The sequence below is a fragment of the Octopus sinensis genome, linkage group LG20 (genome assembly GCF_006345805.1).
Source record: "Octopus sinensis linkage group LG20, ASM634580v1, whole genome shotgun sequence".
In the NCBI taxonomy this organism is placed as follows: domain Eukaryota; kingdom Metazoa; phylum Mollusca; class Cephalopoda; order Octopoda; family Octopodidae; genus Octopus; species Octopus sinensis.
The window spans coordinates 29,270,524-29,296,027 of NC_043016.1; the positions used below are offsets into that span (position 1 = coordinate 29,270,524).

The window sequence follows — 25,504 nt, forward strand, 5'->3', positions numbered from 1 at the left end:
CAAATGGTCCTTGCTTGTTTTCAGGCTTTTAGTTAGCCCTTATTTCATACAATCTGGGTGATATAATAATACTTTCCTTTCATATGTCTCAAGTTACTCTATTGGATGGAAAAAAACTGGGAATATGTATCATACATGATGCATGGATGTCAGGGAAATATGTCTCATGTAACGCATGTGATACACGGGACAAGAAAAGGGTTCATTTTAACAACCCTACAGAAGGATAAAAGCCAAAGTTGACTCCTGCAAGATTGGGACGCACACACAGTATTTTTCCAACATTCTACAAATTCTGCAAAATATTTTTCTCTCTATTTCCATCCTTTCACTATAAACCTCTTCCTTTCCATTATGGGATTTTTTTTTTGCTCTATAAAGCTACAAGGTGTCCTCTTCCCACCTCCCAAATTAGTATAGGTGTAGGCATGGCTGAGTGGTAAGAAGCTTGCTTCCCACATGGTTTGGGTTCAGTTCCACTGCATGACACCATGGGAAAGTGTCCTCTATTACAGCATCCAGCTGATCAAAGCCTTGTGAGAGAATTTGGTAGATGGAAACTAGAATAAGTTCATTGTGTGTACATATATATATATATATATACACACACACACACGTGTGTGCTTGTCCCCCCACCACTGCTCGACAACTAGTGCTTGTATGTTCATGTCCCTGTACCATAGCAGTTTGGCAAAAGAGAACTGATAGAATAAGTACCAAGCTTTACAGAAACAAAAAAGTACTGGGGTCAACTTTGTTCAACTAAAAATTCTTGAAGGTAGTGCCCCAGCATGGCCACAGTTTAATGATGAAACAAGTAAAAAATAAAAGATATACTGCTGTAAAATGATTAGTTTTGGGAAGGGCATCTACAGATAGAAACCATATAAAAAATGCAACATTAGAGAAAATATGGTCCTCTAACCTGTTGAATTGTCCTACCTAAGCCAGCATGGAAAGCAAATGTAAAATGATGATGATGAAACCACACATTTTAAACAAAGTGATGGTAGTAGTGGTTAGCCTTATTCAACCTCAATACATTAGAGGTGTGTATTTTATCCATTTGAAATAAAATAAGTACTTAGGAGGAATGAGAAAAACAAAAAGGTTAACTCGACCTTAGCTGGATTTGAACTCAGAAGATACAAGTGTGTAGCCACTACTACAAGTACTTATACAACTGCTGGTGCCATATATAAAAAAAACACCCACTACACTTCGCAAAGTGGTTGGAACCAGGAAGTGTGTCCAGCCACAGAAAACATGCCAAAACAGAAAATTGGAACCTAGTCAGATCTCTGGTTGGCCAGTTGCTATCAAACTGTCCGATTCATGCCAGCATAGAAAAAGGAAATTAAATGATGATGAAGATGATGATGATCTAGGCTCCTCTACTATTTCTCCACCACCTCCACCACACCAGTAGTGAGAGGTTTTATTGCCACAGACCATCCACCCCTACACTACACATATAAATAGACCAAACTATTGATTTAATAGATGCTTCCATCCACCCTACTCTACCAGAATTAAAAATTTGTTGACCCAGAAGAAGCATGAAAGGTGAAATCAAGTTTTGGGGTGACACATCAGGGTAGGAGAATATGACAGGAACAAGTGGATGAGGTGTGTGTGCCTATGACATGGAAATACTATGAAATAAAGTGAAAGCTAATGGTACACACAAAATATATCAAATATGGCACTGTTCCTGGAATAGGAGCATCACACTGGAACCAATCATGGAACCTGTATAGCCAGAATTGATCTGACTATGATAAGTAAGCGCCCTCTCTTCAGGTATCATTTTCCAGCCTATAGGTACACATTAAGAGTAGGCCTGCTCATTTGGGCCATGCTGGTAACCCTCACTCACTTTTAAATAAATGTTCTGAGGATGGAGAGTATCTCTACCCTTTCCTAATGAAACTGAAAAAGTCAATAAGGACTTGGTCAGTAAGGAAAATATCTACCCTCATTTCTTTCAGATGCAACTATCACTTAACTTTTTCCATAATAACTACTAGTCAAGAAAACTAATCACCTTTCCTAGTCAAAATATTAAAAAAAAATTGAGTGAGATGATCTTTATGAAGGACTCAGTCAATAACTAGCTTTATCCTACATGTGATGACAGCAGTTCATTAAAACTCTGCAAGTCAGAAATGGCTTGACAGTGAATGAATACATACAGTTTCAATGCTTGCATGCAGCTATCTCAGGCCCAGCTGATGGTGCTTCCATGGTTGTGGAGTTTATCTCAAACTAGCAATATCTCTCCTCCCTAGCAGCACTGCTAGGTCAAGGATTTTAGGAAATTGTGCTCAGTTCCTTGGTCAGCGTGGAGGCGCAATGGCCCAGTGGTTAGGGCAGCGGACTTGCGGTCGGCGTATCGCGGTTTCGATTCCCAGACCAGGTGTTGTGTGTGTTTATTGAGCAAAAACACCTAAAAGCTCCATGAGGTTTTGGCAGGAGGTGGTGGCGACCCCTGTTGTACTCTTTCGCCACAACTTTCTCTCACTCTCTCTTCCTGTTTCTTGAGTAACGCTGCGATGGACTGGCGTCCCGTCCAGCTGGGAGGAACACATACGCCACAGAAACAGGGAAACTGGGCCCATGAGCCTGGCTAGGCTTGAAAAGGGCGACATTTATCGTTTTTTATCCTTGGTCAGCAGACCTATTAATTCTTGTGATTCTGTCTAGGAACGGACCAGTTAATTCTTATAAATTCTCAATTTCCTTAACATTGTTGTTCTCTACCACTGGTTCTATTTGGATAGCCAATGTGGATGTTCCATTGGTTGCATTACCTGACAGCAAGAGGGCTAAATTTCAAGTTCTTGAAATTAAAATAAACAAAAAAAAAAGTAAAAACTCTACCAATAATAATAATAGGAGCATAATATATGACAAAACAAAAAAAAATATGACTGAAAACATAAAAACCATATCAAGTGTCCTGACATTATTTACAGTTCACAAAAATTTTGCTAGACACAGGCCACATCCTACTCACACACGCCAAAGTCCTACAAATGGGTCCATATCATACATACACAAGATTGTCCTACTGGACACAGACCCTATTCTAAACAAGGTACCTTTAATTTGATAATATAGCTTAAAATAATTCACTTTCTCTACACAAAACATATCCTATACATTCACCTTCCTTTAAATATCTTTTAGCTTTTATTTGTTTTAGTTATTAGACTGCAGCCATGCTGGGGCACAGCCTTGGAGAATGTTTGGTCAAATGAATCAATCCCAATTCTTATTTAATGTATTTTTTAAAGCTGGGTACTTATTCTATCAGTTTCTTTTACTGAACTGCTAAGTTATGGGGACATAAACACATCAACACCAGTTGTCAAGTGGTGGTGGGGAACAAACACACACACACACACATACATATATATATGTATGACAGGCTTCTTTCAGGTTCTGTCAACCAAATCCACTCAAGGGTTTGGTTGATTCGTGGCTACAGAAGACATTTACACCAAGTACCATGCAGTGGGACTGAACCCAGAACCATGTGGTTGGAAAGCAAGCTTCCACAAGGGGCTAAACATAGAGGGGACAAACAAGTACAGACAAAGGGATTAAATCGATTACATGGACCCCAGTCCACAACTGGTACTTAATTTATCAACCCCGAAATTATGAAAGGCAAAGTCAACCTCGGTGGAATTTGAACTCAGAACGTAATGGCAGATGAAATACTGCTAGGCATTTCGCCCAGCGTGCTAATGCTTCTGCCAGCTCACCGCCTTTTTTTACCACACAACCACATCAACATATGCTTTCATATAATGAATAACAAACTATAACACCAACAATTCACTTACTCTGCACAAACACCACTCGTTAATATAACACTACCCATACTAGAACATTCTCTACACAACACTAAAATAACACTAAAACAAAGCAACAAAACAAAAAGCTAATGTAGCTATACAACCCTAACCCAACATTCCCAAAAGACACTGCTGCACATAGCTCAGAAACACAGAAGTGCACCAGAAGGTGCAGCAGTAACCTGCATAAAACTGTTTAACAGACAAGGATGATGATGTGGCAGTGCTGCTAATGATAATAATAATAATAATAATAATAATAATAATAATAATAATAATAATAATAATAATAATAATAGGCGCAGGAGTGGCTGTGTGGTAAGTAGCTTGCTTACCAACCACATGGTTCCGGGTTCAGTCCCGCTGTGTGGCATCTTGGGCAAGTGTCTTCTGCTATAGCCCCGGGCCGACCAATGCCTTGTGAGTGGATTTGGTAGACGGAAACTGAAAGAAGCCTGTCGTATATATGTATATATGTATATATATGTGTGTGTGTCTATGTTTGTCCCCACCTAGCATTGCTTGACAACCGATGCTGGTGTGTTTACGTCCCCTTCACTTAGCAGTTCGGCAAAAGAGACCGATAGAATAAGTACTGGGCTTACAAAGAATAAGTCCCGGTGCTCCAGCATGGCCGCAGTCAAATGACTGAAACAAGTAAAAGAGAAAAGCGGGAGAGAGTAATAATAATAATAAATAATAATAATAATGGTGATGATGATGATGGCAAGAATACACCAGGTGAAATGCTACTTATAAAGATTACTATTTATGAGTTGCGACAGATATAATAAGTAACTGGCCCCAGGATGGCAGAGAGAGAGACAGACAGAGAGGAAGAGAGAAAGAGATAGTATACATAAACCTATGCATGTATATTAGTGGGTATATGTGAAACAAATTACCTTACATAGTTTAAAATGGTAAGTTCCAAACAACTGGTAGCAGTTCCCGAAAGTAGTTCCTTAGTTCATTTTGATGTGGCATATGTGCTTAATGGAATTTTAAAAGCGGGGAAAGGCAAACCTTTCAACCAGCAAAGAAGGGCAGTATTTGTGCTGGAAGACATAATGTCCGGTGGCACCAGCATCTTGAATTTGCTGTTTTGTTTTGTTTTTTTTTTTGTAGTTTTTGTGAAGTCTTTTATTCTCTTTTTTATTTAAACTTGTTTTCTGCCAACAAAACAGTGAAACCTAGAAGAATGTTACACAGGGAATGTTTCCTCGTAGACTTAAGAGAAGGGAAGAAATACCTTTGTTGGCTCTCTAGACCCAAGCTACCTCTAAGACAAAAACAAATTATAAAGAAAAGGAAATAAAAGATAAGAAAAACAAATGTAGACTTTAGATAACACAAACACACACACAGACACACACACAGACACAGACACACACTTCTCTCACACACTTAAAAATAGGGGTTCCCTGGGACAATCTTTTTATGATATAAATAGTTTCTGCTGCTGTTTAGGGGTGATAGAGAAAGAGAGACAGGCAAACAGGAAAGGGGTGGGGAAAAAGAAAAGGTTTTTTTTTTCTCTTCTTTCTGCTAAGGAGTAATAAAGGACAAAATACCAAAGTTTGGGGCAAGTAGGGAGCAAAAGGTAGGGTAGTTGGGACTGAAAAGTAGAAAGATAAATAAACACCAAGGAGAAAGAGAGAGTAAAGGAATATAATATTTTTGAAATAACACACACATATACACACACACACACACACAAAGACCGACTTATAATTTGGGTGGGAGAGAGAAACAGATGTAGTATAAATATAAATACACACACGTGTGTATGTGTGTGTGTGTGTGTGCATGCACATGGCGTGTGTGTGTGCATGCACATGGCGTGTGTGTGTGCACAAACAGATATACATTCTATTCAGGTAGAGAGTCAAACAGCTAGACAGACAGACAGGCAGGTAACCATATGGATAAATAGAATGATAAGTAGACATGTACAGACACACACACACACACACGCATACATCACATATATACACACACACAAGAGACAGACAGACAGAGACAAAGATGATAGAGAGTTAAATTAAACAAAAATTTCTAATTACTACACCTGCAGACAGTTCTTGCTAGAAAGAACTTGCATTAAAAGACATCTTATATATAGCTGCAAGTGTCAAGCAGATGGGGAAATCTAGTAACAAGAGAAGATGCAAGGGTATCTCAGAATGTGTCTGTAGATATGTGTATCTGTGTCTACTTAAGTATATTAAGTAAGCATACAGTGAATAAAGGAGTCAATACTAGAATACTAGTGAGTCAAAATACTATTTATTATGAATGGTGACTAAGTGATTCAAAGCTCCAGCAGTACTATTTTTTTTATTTTTTTTTTTAATTTGACACCAATATCAGTGAAGTTTCAAGGAAAGCAGTCACTATTAATTCAACATTGGCAGCATCAAATTCAAAATCGCTTATCCTGAAGACCCAAGATTTTGGCAACACAGTTCATTAGAATTAGTGACTTCAATATCAGAATCATTATAAATGCTAGAATGTCAGTTTTGTTTCATGATGATTTCGACTGGATATAAAAAAAAAAGAAAGGAAACTGGCATACTGCTCAACATATCCATGACAAGCCACAATAGAGATGAGATTAATTAAATCAAGTTATTTATTCTGGATACGTTAAAAGAAAAAAAATATCCACACTCCCACTCTGAACAAAAATGATGGTCTAACAATTTCAAGTCATGAATGGTTACTCTATGAATATGTTTAGAAAGAATTTTTAGAAATCTTCAAAGAATTTGGCCTCACACCAACTACCAATTTAAAGGCCAACTTGTTAACACTGGATCCCAAGACAGGCAAGTATTAACCCCCACAGAAATCTCAATGAGAAAACTTTATATTCATAGACACTTCAACCTTTCCTTCTCCCAGCTACAATTAGAAACCTAGTTACAGGAACCAGCAGAAGAATCTATAATCTATCAGCAGACAGGAAGACAGATCTTCAGCAAGGTCACACCCAAAGCACTAATCGGGAACAGCTTTACCACTAAGTTAGTTTATATAGAGAGTCTGTCACCTCCACACATGAAGAGAGTTAGAAAGAGGAAAGTAATGTGGTTTAATCCCCCATGCAATCTAAATGTTTCCCTTATTGTACTAAAAGCTTCCTGACACCAATTAAATTTCTTGATATAAACTCTTTAATTCACATAATGTTATAGTTAGCTACTCACACTTAATATCATTGCCAGCATTGCATGCTGCTACAACAGAGACAAATACACACAATCTTCACCTTACGTTGTAACTTACAGCTGTCAAAATACTAACTACCCACTGGGAAGATCTCAGAAGCTAGGAATTATAAAGCCAACCTCACACCATCTTATGTACAAACAGTACATCACATGGTGTGAGGTACCAGACAGTACCTAAGGAAAGATACATGCAAAACATGCACTTCTTTGTGTATAGGGTGTGGAAAACTCCATCTCTCTGTTCTACTTCATCTGGAGACCCTAGGAGTTTTAAATTGAGTTTTAAGTTTATCTGGAGTATATATCACAGAGACCCTCCTTATTAGGAGCCCATAATTGCCAAATCTGCTTCGATGAGAACTGGTACATACTCTATCAGCCTGCAATATTCATCAATAGGGAAACTGACCTATCTTATTTTTTGTCACCAGAGGTACACCATGTTAATGGTCTTTGAGTCATTTGCAACTGATAACCTGAGCCTTGTTGGCCTATACATATATAGTATCTAGGCTATAATTCCTGCTGCCCATAGAGATTACAGCTTACCATAATTCATGTCAGTCACACATTGACAACATTAAATCATTTACTTCCCCTTAAATGATAACTGTTCTTGGTGAAATATTACACACCACAGAATCACAACTAACATATGCTAACATGCCAACTCTATCATGTTAAGTAGCCAATGTGAAGAACTGATGTTGAAATATCACATCCTGCAGAATGCTGACAAAGTGATACCGGTATCCTGTCTACAACATTATGTGGACCTACCAATTAAATAACTAAATGTTTCTATCATAACAAAAATACTCATATAACATGAACTGAGCAATGAAGTTATTTTAAATTTCTTTTGAAAGTTCTCCACTCTGTTGCTAAACAACTGATGATGTGAATGTGTCACATGCCTACAAAACTTTAAGCTGGGTTAAACTGTTATCAAGTTACACACGCACACAATGGTACTATGCATAAGACTATTAGACTGAGTGGACCGCGAATCTGTGTGAGGTGACAAACACACAAAAAGTAATGAGTGTCTTTTTATGTGTGTGTGTGTGTGTGTGTGTGTGTGTGTGTGTGTGTAAAGAAAATAGGACAAGGTAGAAAATGCTAAACTAATTTTATAGCGAAGAACATGTTAGTACTGGTTTCAGACTTTGCGACTTTTTCAACTTAGAGTAAAGCATCAAAAACAAATTGTGGAAAAATTAAATTAAATATTTTTTTTTAATATTTCCATAGTTTTTAAATAATTCTTCAGATCTGCTACTACCCACCTGCCGAGCATTCACAAAAGTGAAAGAGAGAGACAGACAGAAAAAAAAAGGTAAATGTCCCATGTATTTGAAAACTATAGAAATATTTTTAAAAAACATTACATTTAATTTTTCCAATTTATTTATTTTTCATGCTTTATTTTAAGTTGAAAAAGCCGCAAAGACTAAAACCAGTACTAACATGTTCTTCATGATAAATTTTAGCATTTTCTACCTTGTTCTATTTTCCTTATACATATCAACTCGTGTGCTACTTTTCAACCCTCTACACACACACACACATATATATATATCTTTAGTTACTTGTTTCAGTCATTTGACTGTGGCCATGCTGGAGCACCACTTTTAGTTGAGCAAATGGACCCCAGGACTTATTCTTTGTAAGCCTAGTACTTATTCTATTGGTCTCTTTTGCTGAACTGCTAAGTTACGGGAACACAAACACAGATACACACACACACACATATATATATATATATATAAATAAATATATGTATATATATATACATAAATATATACATAAATAAATGTATATATATATACATATATACGACGGGCTCCTTTCAGTTTCCGTCTACTAAATCCACTCACAAGGCTTTGGTTGGCCTGAGGCTATGGTAGAAGACACTTGCCCAAGGTGCCATGAAGTGGGACTGAACCCGGAACCATGTGGTTGGTAAGCAAGCTACCTACCACACAGCCACTCGATATCATAATATAAAAAATGTAAAGCATATAGCTGCATACATTATGCAGAGTGAAAGCATTATCTGGTACGCAATTCTATATTTCAGTATAAAGGATCAGCAAACTTTTGAACCCCTGTGAATTCTAGAGGATTATAATTTTTTATTTAAACATAATCAAAAAACAAGATTATCTCATGATCTTTACAAGATTATTGAAATTGATGGGTGATAGGCGAGAGGAAACTAAATGAATCAAGGGCTACTACTAACCACTACTTCAAACATTGTAAATAGCCCTGCTGAAAGTTAACAACCACAAGTAGGCTGGTCATCAATTGGGACAGCTTCCCATGGTGTTACTCATGGGTAACTACTGACCAACACTTCAATCACTGTATATAGCCTAATTGAAAATTAGTGGTCATAGGCAGACCTGCTTCAAGAAAGGCAGTCTCCTAAAGTGTTAATCAGATCTTTACCTTTTGACCTACAGATTTAAAAAATAATTTTTTGTAACTAAACACTTTCAAACTGGTAGAATGTGTCATACAAAACATCTTTTCCTCTTAGCATTTTTGAGAAAAACTTATATTTACGTAATTATTTCCCGTTAAAGTAGTCCTATTTCGGTAATTTCAACCAATCGATGACGTGTATTCAGCTGAATAAAATTACTGCAGTTGTTTGTCAATAAGAACTATTGGCAGTGCATTTTTCATTTGTCACTGTTATTTATGACATTGTTCGTGCATTTGTACTGGTTTTAGGGTTAGGGTTTTAGGGTTTTAGGGTTGTCATAAATAACAGTGACAAACGAAATATACACTTCCGATAGTTGTTGTTGACAAACAATGGCAGTAATTTTATTCAGCTGAATACATGTCATTGATTGGTTGAAATTACCAAAACAGGACTACTTTAACGGGAAATTACTTCGTAAATATAAGTGTCCGAAGTTTGAAAGTGTTTAGTTACAAAAAATTATTTTTTAAATCTGTAGGTCAAAAGTAAAGATCCTGTTTATTTCTCTAGGCCCTTATTTCTAGCAGTAGACCTGTATGTCAGACCCACTGCTATTCATGCCTTCTAAAACACAAAACTGTGGTATTATGAAATGGAAGATGCTGTAGGATGCAGCAAATTGAGGTATTAGGTTTATCTTCAGATCAGAGATATGATTTGAATGTTTATAACAAGATGAACTCTGTTAAAGGTACTTCTTATGTGTTGGTTGGTGGTGTTAACTATCATCAAATAGATGAAGTCCCTTGAATTAGGGCAAGCTTCTAGTAATTCTTTCTAATTTTGGCACAAAGTCAGCAATGTTAAAGGGAAGGGGAAGTTAACTACATAAACTCCAGTACTTTAACTGGTACTTATTTGATCAACCCCAAAAGGATGAAATTCAAACACAAAACATAAATGCTGCTAAGCATTTTATCCAGCAATAAGCTATCTTTAAACCTTAAGCATCCAGATTACCCTTTCAAATGTAATGCTTATTTATTCAAATTGTTTTAAATTAATTATACATTATCTCATAGCTTTGCGATTTTGATTATGTGATTGTTATTTCTAGAAAAACATACGTGTGTTAGAGAAGTGGAAACTGGCTGATTTCAATATAGAACAGGAAGAATATTTGAACAGCGTATGATCGGTTTGAATGCTAAAACGCCAACAAAAGACTATATGAATAATAAGCATGACAACATTAATTTCTCATCACAAAATACTTACCAGTGTCAACGCTGGTTGTTGAAATAAGAGAGGTAGGTCTGTTCTTCTCTCTGTGGCCATCTTGAAGATCTGCAGCTAATTGGTCACTGGTATGGAGATGATCCATGTCAAGACTATTTTCCATTGAAGAACATTTATATCGACCGAAGTCAGATATTCTACTGTCAACCATGATACCAGAATCAGTCATTATTGGTGGGGTTCTATCAGAGGTTATGTCACTGAACTGCGAATCCAAAGAAGATTTCATGTCCAGAGTTATATGACCACCATGAAGGCTGTTAACACCATGTTCCACAGCCTTTTCTACGTTTATTAAAAGTTTATTTTTCTTATCCTTATTATTGGTTATAATAATTTCATCTTCCTCACTGCTACCTTTCTCACTTTCTGTACCCCTTTCAACAATATTACTTGCAAGCTCTTCCTCAAGTTGTTTGATGAGTAACGCTTCAGACTCTGCCATTTTATTCTCAGTTAGAGCCAATTTAGAGTTTATAGGAGATCCGCTTTCTAACTTTGATGTCAATTGCTTTTCATCTGTACTTGTTGCTAACGAACTAGACTCTGATGTTTTTTCAGAATCTATACGGAAACTGATCTCATCATCTGTATTTTCCAGTTCCCAGATGACTCCTGCCGGGTCAAGTTCTCTCTCTGCCTGGTAGAGTGATGATGTCAAGGAATTTGGTTTGTTTGATGCTGTCCTGACATTGCCACTGTTTTCAGCATCAAATGTAAAATTGAAGTAAGTTCTACGGTCAGATTCCAGGTATTCCTTAACACAAGCACTGATTCCCATATCGGCTTGGGTCGAGCCATTGTCCTTTTCCTCATTTATAGAACGCTCTTCAGGGAGACATGAGCTGTGATCAGAGGATTTTGAAGAATGTTGGGGTGGTGGTGGTGGTGAAGCATACAGCTGCTGCTGGGGAAGGTGTGGTGGTAGGGGATACTGTTGTTGATGGTGTGGTGGTTGGGAGTATTGCTGCTGATGGGGTGGAGGTGTTGATATGTACTGCTGTTGCTGATGCAGTGACAGTGGTGGGTATTGTTGCTGCTGGGGTGGAGATGCGTATGGCTGCTGTTGTGGAGCTGGTGGGTACTGGTGTTGGTGTGGTGGCAGCGGATATTGCTGGGATTGTTGCGGTGGTGGTGGATATTGCTGCTGAGGGAGATACTGCTGTGGTTGAGGTGGTGGGTACTGCTGTTGATGAGGTGGGTACTGTTGTTGCTGAGGTGGGTAGTGGTGGCCAGGGTACTGGTGACCTGGCTGCTGTGTCTCGTGTAGGTACAATTGTTGAGGAGGCAGCGATGACGTGTCGTACTGTTGCTGAGGTGAAAAGTGCAGGCTTTGATGATGAGAGTGAGGTGAGCTGAACTGCTGGTGCTGCTGCTGCTGTGGCTGTTGGTACTGCTGCTGCTGGTATTGATGCGGAATTGAATTCCGCTGATATTGCTGAGGTTTGAACTGCTGTCCAGAGTATTGCTGCTGAGGCTGGTATTGCAACCTTGAGTAAGATTGCTGTTGGTCTGAATAAGATGAAGCTGTGCTGTTCTGTAGCTGTTGAGTGGACCCAGTTGTCCTGGATGAGTGCAATGGTATAGAATGGCCAGATGTATATGGAGATGAAGATTCACATTCCTTCGACACAGCCTTCAGCTGTTGAGACTGAGGAGGTGATTTAGATTGGTTCTGAATGTGTTGTGATTGAACATATGAATTTGGTGAACCATGGGACTTCAAGAACTGCTGCCAAGGTGTATGATGGTCAGAGTTGTCGTGACCTTTGTTAGCAAGCGATGGATGAGTTTCCAAATGGTTAACTTGATTTTCCAGAGAATGTGTTTCTGATAGATTTTGGTCTTGAATTTGAGGTTTTGTTTTCCTCCAAAAATTCACATTTCCTCCCTCACTCCGATGCTTTACTGGATAATCTTCTTCGTGATTTTCTATATTTGTCACAGACTGGTCCTTCTGTAGTTCATTGTTTCTCTCATCATATACGCTTGATTCTTTGACCTTTGCCCAAGTTGTGAGAGGCTTACTCGGAATCACACGCTCAACTTTATCAATTGGAGCAAAAATACCGTGGAACTTTTTACAGGTAAAATACCTGACGTCTTCAATTTTACCATTATGGGATCCTTCAGGTAACTCTAGTTCAATACCACACCACAAGCCATCTGATACATGTAGTTTACCAAAATACAAAAGCGTGCCTTGCTTTTGACCACTGATGCATACTCGATCTCCGATATTGAACTGCTTTGAGGTATTTGGCTTTTCATCAACAGCAGTGTTTGTTTTGTATGAAATGGTTTCCTGATTTTCAATAGTAAGACAGGTTTTTGGTTGTGCTGTTTTAGAATATACCTTAGGAGCCGGAATAAAGGACTGTCTTAGTTTCCGTGAGGCATCCAGTTTATCAGGTAATTGGAAAGCCTGCAAAGAAAAGAAATGAGTAACAAATCATTAATTAATAATATATAAAAATTTTTTTAAATTAAAAAATAAAATATTCTGTTAGATGAATGGCACAGTGAATTGATGAATGAAAATATTAATAGAATGCTACACTGAGTTACAATGGCTGCAGGTTAGAAAGGCTATATAGTAGTGTTGTGAAAACATGATATATTAAATACGAAGTAGTGATCACACATGCACACACTCATATACTTATATATACACACACACACACACATATATATATATGCACACATACAGATATATCCACACATACACATATATATGCACACACATATGTACATATATATATATATATATATGCATACATACACATGCATGTATATATACACATGCATATACACATATACACACACACATATACATGTATACAAACACACACTAATATATATATATATATATATATATATAAGTTCAGCAAAAATTTAGATTCAAATGAATATGGTACTTAATTTAGATGCACCAGAATTTTGCATGGTGTTATCCATATAAATCCTTGGGGTGATTATAATCAAAATAAGCAACAAGAGTCATTCTTGTTGCTTATTTTGATTATATATATATATATATATATATATATATATAAACACATAACTATATACATATATAAACATACATAAACACAAATATATATGCATATATTCATACATATATATATATATATATATATATATTATATACATACGTTATTCACATGCATATATACAGAACACATATATACATACACATACATGCACAAGCATATGTGCATGCATGCACACACATACATACATACATTATTATTTTTAGCTCGATACAAAGCTTGACCATGTGAGTGTGTATGATATTCAGTTCTGGCATGACATCTAATGTGGCTTTTTAAACCAGAGTTGGTCTTCAAGTCACAGGGCCTGCCTGGTATTTCATAAGGGTGGGTGTGTAAATGATTAAATCAACCCCAGTACTTGAGACATACTTTAAAAAGCTATCCACATAAATTGAATGCTAATTTCGACACAATTTGAACAGCCCTGTATTATCTGACCTTAAAGGATCTTAAAATATTTCTTGAGGTGATTTTGAGATTTGCAAATCCTGTGGCATATGTGACATTTTCCATAATCAGTAGGAAGTACCTTATTGCCTGCTTCTATGTGAGATTCAAGTCTTGTGTCAGACAGGTAGATTTTTGCCACAAAATGTACAAGTAGAAAAAGTTCCATCAAGCTCATATTCCCTTAGGGGCTGGTTTTCTCTTGTTTTTGTTTTATTTTTTATTCATTTCCCTTTTGATATTTACCTGTATTAGGCCATTTTGCTCAGTTTTCATACCATCCCACCTTCCCACACACATTTACATTTATAAATATGCATGCATGTCCCTTCCGCCCCCCACCTCATCACTTGACAACTGACGTTGGTGTGTTTACAGCCCCCATAACTTAGCGGTTCGGCAATAAGAAACCAATAGAATAAATACTAGGCTTACAAAGAATAAGTCCTGGAGTCGATTTGTTTGACTAAAAGCGGTGCTCCAACATGGTCGCAGTGAATGACTGAAACATGTGAAAAACCAAAAGAATAAGCATACATACACACTCACTCGCATATATACATACACATATACAAAAGCTTATGTACACATGCATATGCACACACACACACACACACACACACACACACATTTACATTTATAAATATACCTGTATATATTACACACATATAGATAAGCATATGTGTACACATACACACACAATAGCTGCAGGCATGGCTGTGTGGTTAATAAGTTCACTCAATGATCACATGACCTTGAATTCAGTCCCACAGTGTGGCATCTTGAGCAGGGGCAGATACAAGTGGGTTGGTGTTTGGTGGGGTGGAGTCTGAGAGGAACGTGCCACCCTCAGGAAAAGTGTGCCCTTCTAAATAATATCACACATCCTTTTCTCTAAGAACTGCATTCTTTTCTGATTTTGTGCTCTCTCTTCAAAATATTCCTGGGACCAAGCCTGTTGAGCAAGTCATCTTCTATAGCTTTAGGCCGACCAAAGGCATGTGAGTACATTTGGTAGATAGAAATTGTGTGGAAGCGTATTATTTCTGTGGGTATGGGGTGTAGTTACATCTATGTTTGGAAGCCTTTGAATTCGTATTCCAGTATGGGCTGCAATCTAATGACTGGAAAAGACTACAAGACGCACTCACACGCAAATATAAAATACACCCATTTAGATACATATATGTGTATGGGAGTGTGAGTACACGCACACACAAATATACTCACACAAATATACGCATGCGAAGGTGTATTTTTAAATTTAAATTCGTTTCAAGACCAATTTTAAAATTTTTGTTTTAATAACCAGTAAGAAATTTTTTAAAAATTGATTTAATGAATGTAATCCCATTGCAGGAATAATCTTAAAATTTAAGAGGAAACAAAAGTAACTCAAATCATATTCGAACTCCGATCTAGATGACAAACTTTAAAACAATAGTGTTGTGTGTAGGTGTGTACTATATGTGTATAACCGTGTCATTCTTGAGTTACTGTTCTTAGTAATTTCTTGTATAGATTTCCTCCCCTACGAAAGAGGAGAAAAAATAAATAAATAAAATAAACTACAGAACCAAGGGAGCTAACAAATTTCTGAGGTGTATTTGTCATTCATAGATTCCTTCTGAATGAACGAACTTTTAAAGAATACCTTTATACTAATACCTGCATTCAAAAAAAAAAAAAATTTTTTTAAGGGTAGTGAAGTGGAGTAAGCATAAAGATATGGCCTAAACAAAGTTTTAGTAAACTCTATAGACTAGATAATTTTATCATAGATAATGTACAATATTGCCATGTAATATTTACTATTTATAACTTACACATTATTCAGCTAAAAGATATGTATTTATATCAGATATATTTTTAAATATGCAAGTCATACTGGAAATAATTATTTTTTAATTGAAAAAATATATATATAAATTTCCCAAAGAAGAACAAAAAAATTAACGTCAAGTATCTTTCATTTATTTTTTAATATTCTTTTTCTACTATCAAACTGGCCCCTAGTATTGCCTGCGTGGAAAGAAATTTGCTTCCCAACCACTGCATGGCACCTTGAGCAAGAATGTTCTTCTATAGCCTCAGGCCAATCAAAGTCTTGTGAGTGGATTTGGCAGATGGAAACTGAAAGAAGCCTGTTGTGTGTCTGCTTGTTTACGTCCTTCATAAGCCAGCAGTTCTGCAAAGGAGACTGATAGAATAAGCACCAGGCTTTAAAAAAAGTACTGGGGTCAATGTGTTCAATTAAAATCTTTTCGGAGTGGTGCCCCAGCATGACAACCACACAATAACTAAAACAAGATGAATATATATATATCATCTAAAATGTACAGCATTATCCACAGATAATAATTAACAGATACACGCATGCATTTCTTTCTGATTTATGAACTCTAAGATGACTTACCTATATATATATATATATATATATATGCGCGGGCATGGCTGTGTGGTTAGGGAGCTTGCTTCCTAGCTACATGGTTTCGGGCTCAGTCCCACTGCGTGACACTTTGGGTAGGTGTCTTTCACTATAGCCCCGAGCTGACCGGAGCTTTGTGATTGAATTCGGTAGGTGGAAGTTACTGCCGTGTGTGTATATGTGCGTATAGGTGCTTGTGCCTCTCCGAAAGAGAGAGAGGGATATATATATATATATATATATATATCTATATCTATATATATCTATCTATATCTATCTATATCTATATATATCTATATATATCTATCTATATCTATATATATCTATATCTATATATATCTATATCTATATCTATATATATCTATATATATATATATATATACATACACACACACACGTGTGTGTGTATGTAGGAAGGTAGATAAAACAGTTTTGCTTGAAATATATTTACATGGAGCACACACAACTCAAGTTCAACTGTGTTTATCTACTTACTATCTCCATAGCCACTTTTGATTGATTGATTGATGATCTGATGCATGTGTGGAGTGAAGCATGTATGGAGTGATGTCTGTATATATGTATGTGACTCCTTATCTTGACCTTGCATGATAGTTGTAAAACCATTGTCATACAAGTAACATCATTTATTTCCACTATTCTGCAAGAACATGTCTAACAATGAGAAAATATTACCTTGCCTAGAAACAGGTGAGGCAACAGGAAGGGCATCCAGCCCAAAAAAATTCTCCTTCAATAAACTCCGTCCAACCCATGCAAGCATAAACTACTGGACGTTAAAATGACAATGATGCTGATCCCGCAAAGTTAAGAAGTTTTTATGCTAACCTAAAATGTTAATTAAGTTCATAAAATATACAGGGAAATTATTAAAACTAACAATATATACAAAGACCTGTCAAGCCAAGTGAAATCATAGTCATGGTTGATGCCAGTGTCACGTAACAAACACCCATACCAGTGGCACATAAAGAGCACCTTTTGAACATTGGGTCTCACAGAGGTGATGACTAGTGACTGAGACCTTTGGTGATATGCCATGCTTGAGAAGACACATCACACCAAGTGAAATCATAGTTGAGGCTGATGATAGTGTCATGTAATTGGCACCCATGCCGGTGGTACATGGAAAGCGCCTATTATACTCTTGGAGTGGTTGGTGTTAGGAAGTGAATCTAGTCATAGAAACCATACCAAATCAGATTGGAACCTGGTGCAGCTCTCCAGCTTACTAGTTTCGTTAAACCATCTAACCCATACCAGAAGATTAAATGCTTCATAGCAGCAGTTTGTTCATCCACATTCTGAGTTCAAATCCCTCTAGCCTCACCTATGTTAGCTTTTATCTATTTAGACCCAGAAAAATATGTACCAAACATATATTAAGAATGTGATTACAACTGCCAGTAAATCCAATAGCCTACAGATTTATGAGAAATCAATATTTCCGAGAAATATTGATTTCTTTTCATTATGTCCCTGGCCAATTTTTCATAAATTGGATCTATTCCAATTTATTTTTGGCACACTTTTTTTATATTTTCTCACCAATGAATAAAGAAAATAGAACCACAAGAATCCAACCTTTCACTGACTCCTCAATTACCGATACCTGCATGACCTTACTGCTGCCTCATACACAGATGTCATTACAGTCACATCATCCCAACATAAATCAAACACAGCAGCACAAATATTCCATCCAATTTCTCAGAAATCTGACTCCAAATTGATTAAAAATAGCACTGAAGGTTACCCAATTTGCTAGAAATAGTGGGTTGCTTTGTTTTTTTTTTTTCTTAAATAAGCAGTTCCCAAACTCATTTTGAAACAGAACTTTTATGATTTGTCAAAAATTGTGGACCCTATACTAATAATTTACAGACAACTCCATCCCCATCACACTACTTCCCTTTGATGTAAAATTCAGTCAAAATAGTATTATAGTATCAGTCTTCTTGAAATAGAACCTACTAGGATGACCAAAAGAATGGTAAAAATGTACAAGCTTTCAGTACTTAAACACAATGATGCACAAATGTTACACTATCATTTAATTTCATTATCTGTTTTGTAATTTTATTAAGTCTTACGGCGATGGATGTATGGCATGAAAAGTCATACTTGTGCACATGCAGGGATTAAAGTAAACTGGAATAATCCAGCTGAATGAAACAGCTACAATCTGACAAGATGAGCAATCATCATTAGGAATGATATGAATCAATGGATTATGTCATACCTACCTGGCCCTTTACAAGAAATTTTATCCAGTTCTCTACTGATTCCTCCGTCTATAATTCTTAGACTAACAATAATTTCTTACTGAGGTACAAAATGGCAGAGTTTGAGAGAAATGTGTCATTAACTGAATGGCACCTATTCTTGATTGATTATTATTGTTTCAAAGTCCACTTATCCATGTGAGCATCAATAAGGGGACACAAAGCCATGTTCCTCTCTATTCTGGCCCCACTCAGTTGACATGGATCTTGGTCTTTCAAGCTATATGGCACACTAGTGCCAGTGCCACATAAAAAGCACCAAGTACACACTGTAAAGCAGTTGGCATCAGAATAAAAAGGGGGGATCCAGCCATAGAAGCCATGCCAAAGTAGACACTAGAGAACAATGCTGTCTCTGGGTCGGTGTGATCCTAGCAAACAATCCAAGCCATACCAGCATGCAATATGGATGTTAAACGATGATGACGACAATGCATAGGCCAGACAGAATTTGCTGAGGTAGGTTTTCCAATTTCCCCAGACTGATGCCCTTCCAATTACCAAAGCTCACCTATTTACAAGCAAGGTAATATTTCCCTATAGTTGTGCTGTTAAACTCAAGGTATTTTGGTTATTAGTCTCAAGATTTTAACATGTCAACCTTCAACTGATTTCTGGTAAGCTCAAACCAAGTTATTTGTACTATTAGCAAACAAAAGATGTAAGCTGTTCTATCTTATTACAAGACAGTGTAATAATAAGCATTCTTTTATAATTTAAATGAAGCATAATATATGAAATCGTAACGAACAACTGACTAGCTGCCTGCTGAAACTACCAACAGATATATTAAGTTAACAGGTACACAGGAATAATATGTATGCTTGAGCAGACACACACACAAACAGTCATAAATATATAGGCACATTTACACACATGAACAAACACACACGCACAACATGTTCCTAAACATACAAACATAGGTACAAACACACACACAGACATTCCTAGACAGACAGACATATGTATATGCACAAATACACAAATATTCATAAACATGAATATTTGTGCATGTACAAACTCAAACACATACAAAAAACATACATAAATAAAAACATGTATACACATATAAACGTGCACACACACATTCCTAGACATAGGGATACGCATGCAAACACACATACACAGACATATCAAGACACACAGGTACATGTGCATGTACACATACATACACACACAGAACATATAGAAGTATCCAGGCGCAAGGAAGTGAATGTGCACACACATACACACAATTCATATGTGAACACACGTACATACCCATATAGGCATATGAGCACAAATGCAAGCATTTGTACACATGCATACACATACATTTTAAACATTTGAAGAGTGGGGTTACATGGTAGCTCTACATATACACTGAATGTAGAATATGTGTAAAGGTTGGATAGAAATGAGGCCAGCATGCTTTGCCGGGTGTGTAATGTTTGTGTGAATGAAGGAGAATGAAAGAAAAACTGGGTATAAGAGGAATGAGATGTAGTGTGTAAGAGAGAAGTCTAAAGTGGTAGAGACATGTGATGTGTGTATGTGGGGGGGGTGACAGTTGGGTAAAGAAGTACTAAGTGATCCATGTGAAAGGAAGATGTGGGAGAAAAAAAAATGAAGTCTGATTTCATGGTGTGGAATCTCACCAAAGAGTTTACGAAGGATCACAACAAGTGGCATGGTGCTGTGGGAGAGGAGACTTGTGCAACCCATACAAGCATGGAAAAACAGATGTAAAAATGGCAATAATGATGATTGATGATAACAATGATGTTGATGACTACAATGATAATAATAATGGCAATGATGATAATAATGATGATGATGATGATGAAAGGATCAGAGTTTAACAAGAGGTGAATGGAAGTGAGAACCTTTTCTACTCAGCAGCAGCAGCAATATCAAAACAACCCCACTCCTGCCTCTAAGCAAACACTGGCAGCACTGATGTGTATAGAGCTGCTTCCCAGTGATGGCCATGCTTGGCTGAATGAAGCCAGATCATCTGAAAGCTATACACGTGTGCTGTGAGTGTGCGTCTGTGTAACATAACAGTTGCCATCACTTAACCTTTCACAACTGTATTATCCTGTATTTGCACAGCACTTTGTAACAACCATCAGTCGAGCATGAAAGCACAAACAGATATGGTTCTGTGCATAGGAAAAAAAAAATGTTAGTTGTGCATTTCTGTATAAGTCCAATCCACCTGAATTTTGTGCATGTATTATACATCCATGTCAGTTATATATATATATATATTATATATATATATATATCCTTGCACACACATGCATAAATGTATGTGTGCATATACGTACATATACGCTCACACATGAACATACAATTTACATACATATATATACCAACATCTTTCGTTTTTGGATTTGGTTTGCAAGATTCTTTATATGAGTTCATGCGTTGAAGCATATTCTGTTGTGTCTGGGGAGAGTCATTTTCTTTTTGTGCCTGATAATATAACACACTCATTGGTAAAATTTCCACTTATTTCCTATTTTTATTTTCCTAAAATTTTTGTTGCGTCTTGTAACCTTTTCAATAGTTTTAAAGAAAATAAAAATAAGAAGTGGAAATTTTACCGATGAGTGTGTTATATTATAAGGCACAAAAAGAAAATGACTCTCCCCAGACACAACAGAAAATACCAACATCATCATCATCAGTTAATGTCCACTTTTCTGTATTTGCATGAATCAAACAGAATTTGTTGAGGCAGATTTTCTACAGCCAGATGCTCATTATCCACAGAAGACTGGAAACAAATTCACTTGTATGAACTGCATACTAACACATGCACACACATGACTGCTATTTCTAAACAAGGGTTTTGAAACCCTCTCGGTTATAATTGCAACTTGTTCATAATCATAAACATTTTTCTTCTATGTATTTTATGATAACGTGTTTGGCCACTGATATATTCATAAGGTGGCATGTGAAAAAACATTCGAGTGAGATCATTCCCAGTGCCACTGGACTGACTCCTGTGTAAGTGGCACGTAAAAGACACCCTTTGAACGTAGCCGCTGCCAGTACCATCTGACTGGCTCCTGTGCTGGGGGCACGTAAAAGCACCCACTACACTCTCGGAGTGGTTGGCATTAGGAAGTGCATCCAGCTGTAGAAACTTTGCCAGATCAGATTGGAGTCTGGTGTAGCCATCTGGTTCGCCAATCCTTAGTCAAATCGTCCAACCCATGCTAGCATGGAAAGCAGACGTTAAACAATGATGATGATGAATTATTGCTATAATATATCCTCTGTAATGTATTATTACATTACTTTTTAATCATATATGCACACACACAGACACACACACACACAGAACTAAAAGGATACTTTCAGCAAAAATCCAAATATATCTCAATACAGACATCAATTCATGAAATGAAGTATCTGTAGAATATTGAAAAATGGTAATTGTATAGAGTGGGCCAAAGAAGAAAAGGTGGTAGGTGATCTTAGAATGCGGAACCTCACCAAAGAGATGATAAAGAGTCACAACAAGTGGTGAAATGCTCTGACGAAGATCTACCCAACCCTTGCAAGCATGGAAAAATAGACATGATGATGATGATGGTGGTGTGTGTGTGTGTGTGTGTGTGTGTGCGTGTGTGCAAGTATCTGTGTCACGTGTGTGTATTGCAGCACAGCTAATAGCACAACTAATTTAAAAGTGAATTAGCCTAGATGTGACGAAGTTTGGCCTTTTACAAGTAAGTGGGACCACTAATACCATCATCCTAGAAGTATTTCATTAAGAATACATTACTATGTCTACCATTCAGTGCCTCAACGAGGTCCTTTGAGAGTTTTCATTGTGTGAATAGCTATATGGTTCAGAAATTGACATCACCATCACCATGTCATGACTTAAGGTCAGATTCCAGCGCTTGGTGCTTTTCTTCTAGCATAACATCAAGAGAACCCAAGCCTTGTCAGTGAAATGGAGAAAAAAGAAACCATTTCCAGGATGGTCAGGGTTGGTAAAAAGAAGCATCATCCACATTAGCACCACCCCCTGGTCCTTGGGTGCCAAGAGTCCATCCAGTTGTAAATATTCAGAATCCATCTGTGACCTAAAGAGGTTGTTGTGAGGTAGCCTGCAGCAACCACCCTCAACTTTTGATTTTTCCTTCCATTTTAACTCCATCCACCCCTACTAGTCTTGGAGACTCCACAGAAAAGTCATTGATGTTGCTGAATCCTAAATTCAGAAGGGGAAGAAAAATACGAGTTAAAGAGACAAAACACAGAAAATGGTTCTCTTGCTTTTTAAACTTCTACCTTAACCAGTCACCAAATACTAACAAGGAAACATCATATTTATTGCTTGACCTGTTAGAAATAGCAACAAATTCTCCCTTAAATCCTACCCTGCCATCATACATAAGGGGGTGTTGAAAAGTTCCTGGCTTTAAGAGTATCATGAAAGGCCTGGCTGGAAGCCTAACCTTTCAAGTTCTTTTACAGGAATTAGAAAAACTGAAGACCTACTGCAATAAGTGTGTGAATCTGGGAGGGGAATATATTGAATAAAATCATAATCAATTGATCCTCCTGTATTTTCTTTTACCCAAAGCTAGGAACTTTTCAGCACCAATGAAGGATACATTGGACTATGTAGCCTAGAGTATACTACACTGAGGAAGAACAAAAAACAAGATGGTTACAGCTGGGATACCTTTGATAATGGGTCTGCTAAAGTGAGGTTGGATCAAGACTAAAGAACAGTAACCAAACATTTGCCCATGCAGCCAGTGGAATAATCTGATCATGAAATGATCTAAGAGTGAATATTGGATCTACTTAACAGCCAGAATGATAGAACCACCAATCAAGAACCAATTGACCAATCAGTTCAGCCTGTGACACCAAACTGTCTGAGGACATTGTTGATGCGTGAAAAATCAAAACGGAGCAAATGCATTTGTGGGAATGTATGTGTTTTTAAGTATGTACACTTTTGTGTGTATGTATAAGTGTGAAAGAGACAGGTTTTGTATGTGTGTGTGGCTGGGGTACAATTACTTAATTATCTGTAGAAGTGACTGTGAACAATCAGATTGTGATACAAGTTCAGGCATCACATAAGTACAAATATTGATTCCTAAACACACTGAGACAAGGTTCCAAATGTTAGTCATGGTGGTGGTGGTGGGTGGTGGTAGTGGGTTGACCATTATGTTCAGTCCCTCCTATCACCACCACCACCACCACCTCCAGTCCATGACTGGTATTTTTTATTTCATCAAATGTTGAAGAATAAAATGCAAAGTCCACCTTGGCTGAATCTGAACTCCAAGTTATAACTTGATACAGCAAAACCTTTTGTCCAATTCTTTAACAATTCTGAAACATTGGCAAATGATCATAGATCACCTATTCACACACACACACACACACACACACACACACACACACACACACACACACACACACACACACACACACACAACACTATGGAAAAGAAAAATGTGTTTCTTAATAATGACATATGAAATTGTTATATTTGAGAGGAGTTGTAGTTAATTAAAGCCTTTGAACACACCAGTTGTTGCTTGTCTATTTTTTTCTTCTATTGACTAATCTAGTGTCCTCAACATTCTTGGTCTTGTGCCTATTCAGAAATTATTATTATTATTATTATTATTATTATTATTATTTCTTCTGGACCCTGTTTCTTTCAGAGTTCAAATGCCACTGAGGTTGACTTTTCCTTTCAGCCTTTTGGGACTGAAGTACCAATCAAGTATTGGAGTCGGTGGTCTCAACTAACCCCTACCACTAAAATTTGAAAGAATTATCATGATTATTATTATTATTATTATTATTACCATAAAATTCAAATTCCACTGGGGTAAACGTTGCCTTTCATCCTTTCAGGGTCAATAAAATAAGTACCAGTTATGTACTGGGGTCAACGTAATTGACTTACCCCACTTCTCTGAACTTGCTGGCCCTGTGCCAAACTTTGAAACCATTATTATTACCTCCGTCTTAGTGAAAGCAGAGGTATTGTTTTCAGTCATGTTTGCTTGTTTGTCTGTGGACAAGATATATCTAGAACCACTGGATGGATTGAGATGAAACTTTCAAGGATGTTTAGCCTTGTGACTGACACAACCTGATTACATTTTGGGATTGATCAAGGACCAGACAAGGATTCTGGATTATTTTTCCGGTTTATTTTACTTAATTTTTGAGAGTGGTCGGGTTCATTTTTAGTATTCTCGTTTGTAAGAGCAGTCAAGTTTATTTCAGATATTCTCATTTTAAAAATCATCTCTGGCTAATTGTTGAGAGGATGTTAGTGTTGCGTTGGGGGAGGTTTGTGCACTCTGAGTGCTCTTGCTATTGTTACTATATAAGGTAGTTTGCTGGTGAAATTGTTAGCACACCAGGCAAAAT

The 25,504-nt window shown here is 37.0% G+C and overlaps 1 protein-coding gene across 5 annotated transcripts in view; it reads right to left on the reverse strand.

Annotated features, from left to right (window-relative positions):
- The window catches only part of LOC115222505 (calponin homology domain-containing protein DDB_G0272472), a 281,038-nt gene that overhangs the window by 225,728 nt on the left and 29,806 nt on the right, over positions 1–25,504 (reverse strand). For all 5 annotated transcript variants that reach the window (XM_036511598.1, XM_029792736.2, XM_036511597.1 and 2 more), the window contains one exon: positions 10,824–13,269. In XM_036511598.1, the coding sequence (XP_036367491.1) occupies positions 10,824–13,269 (2,446 nt within the window). The remainder of the gene's footprint in view (positions 1–10,823; positions 13,270–25,504) is intronic.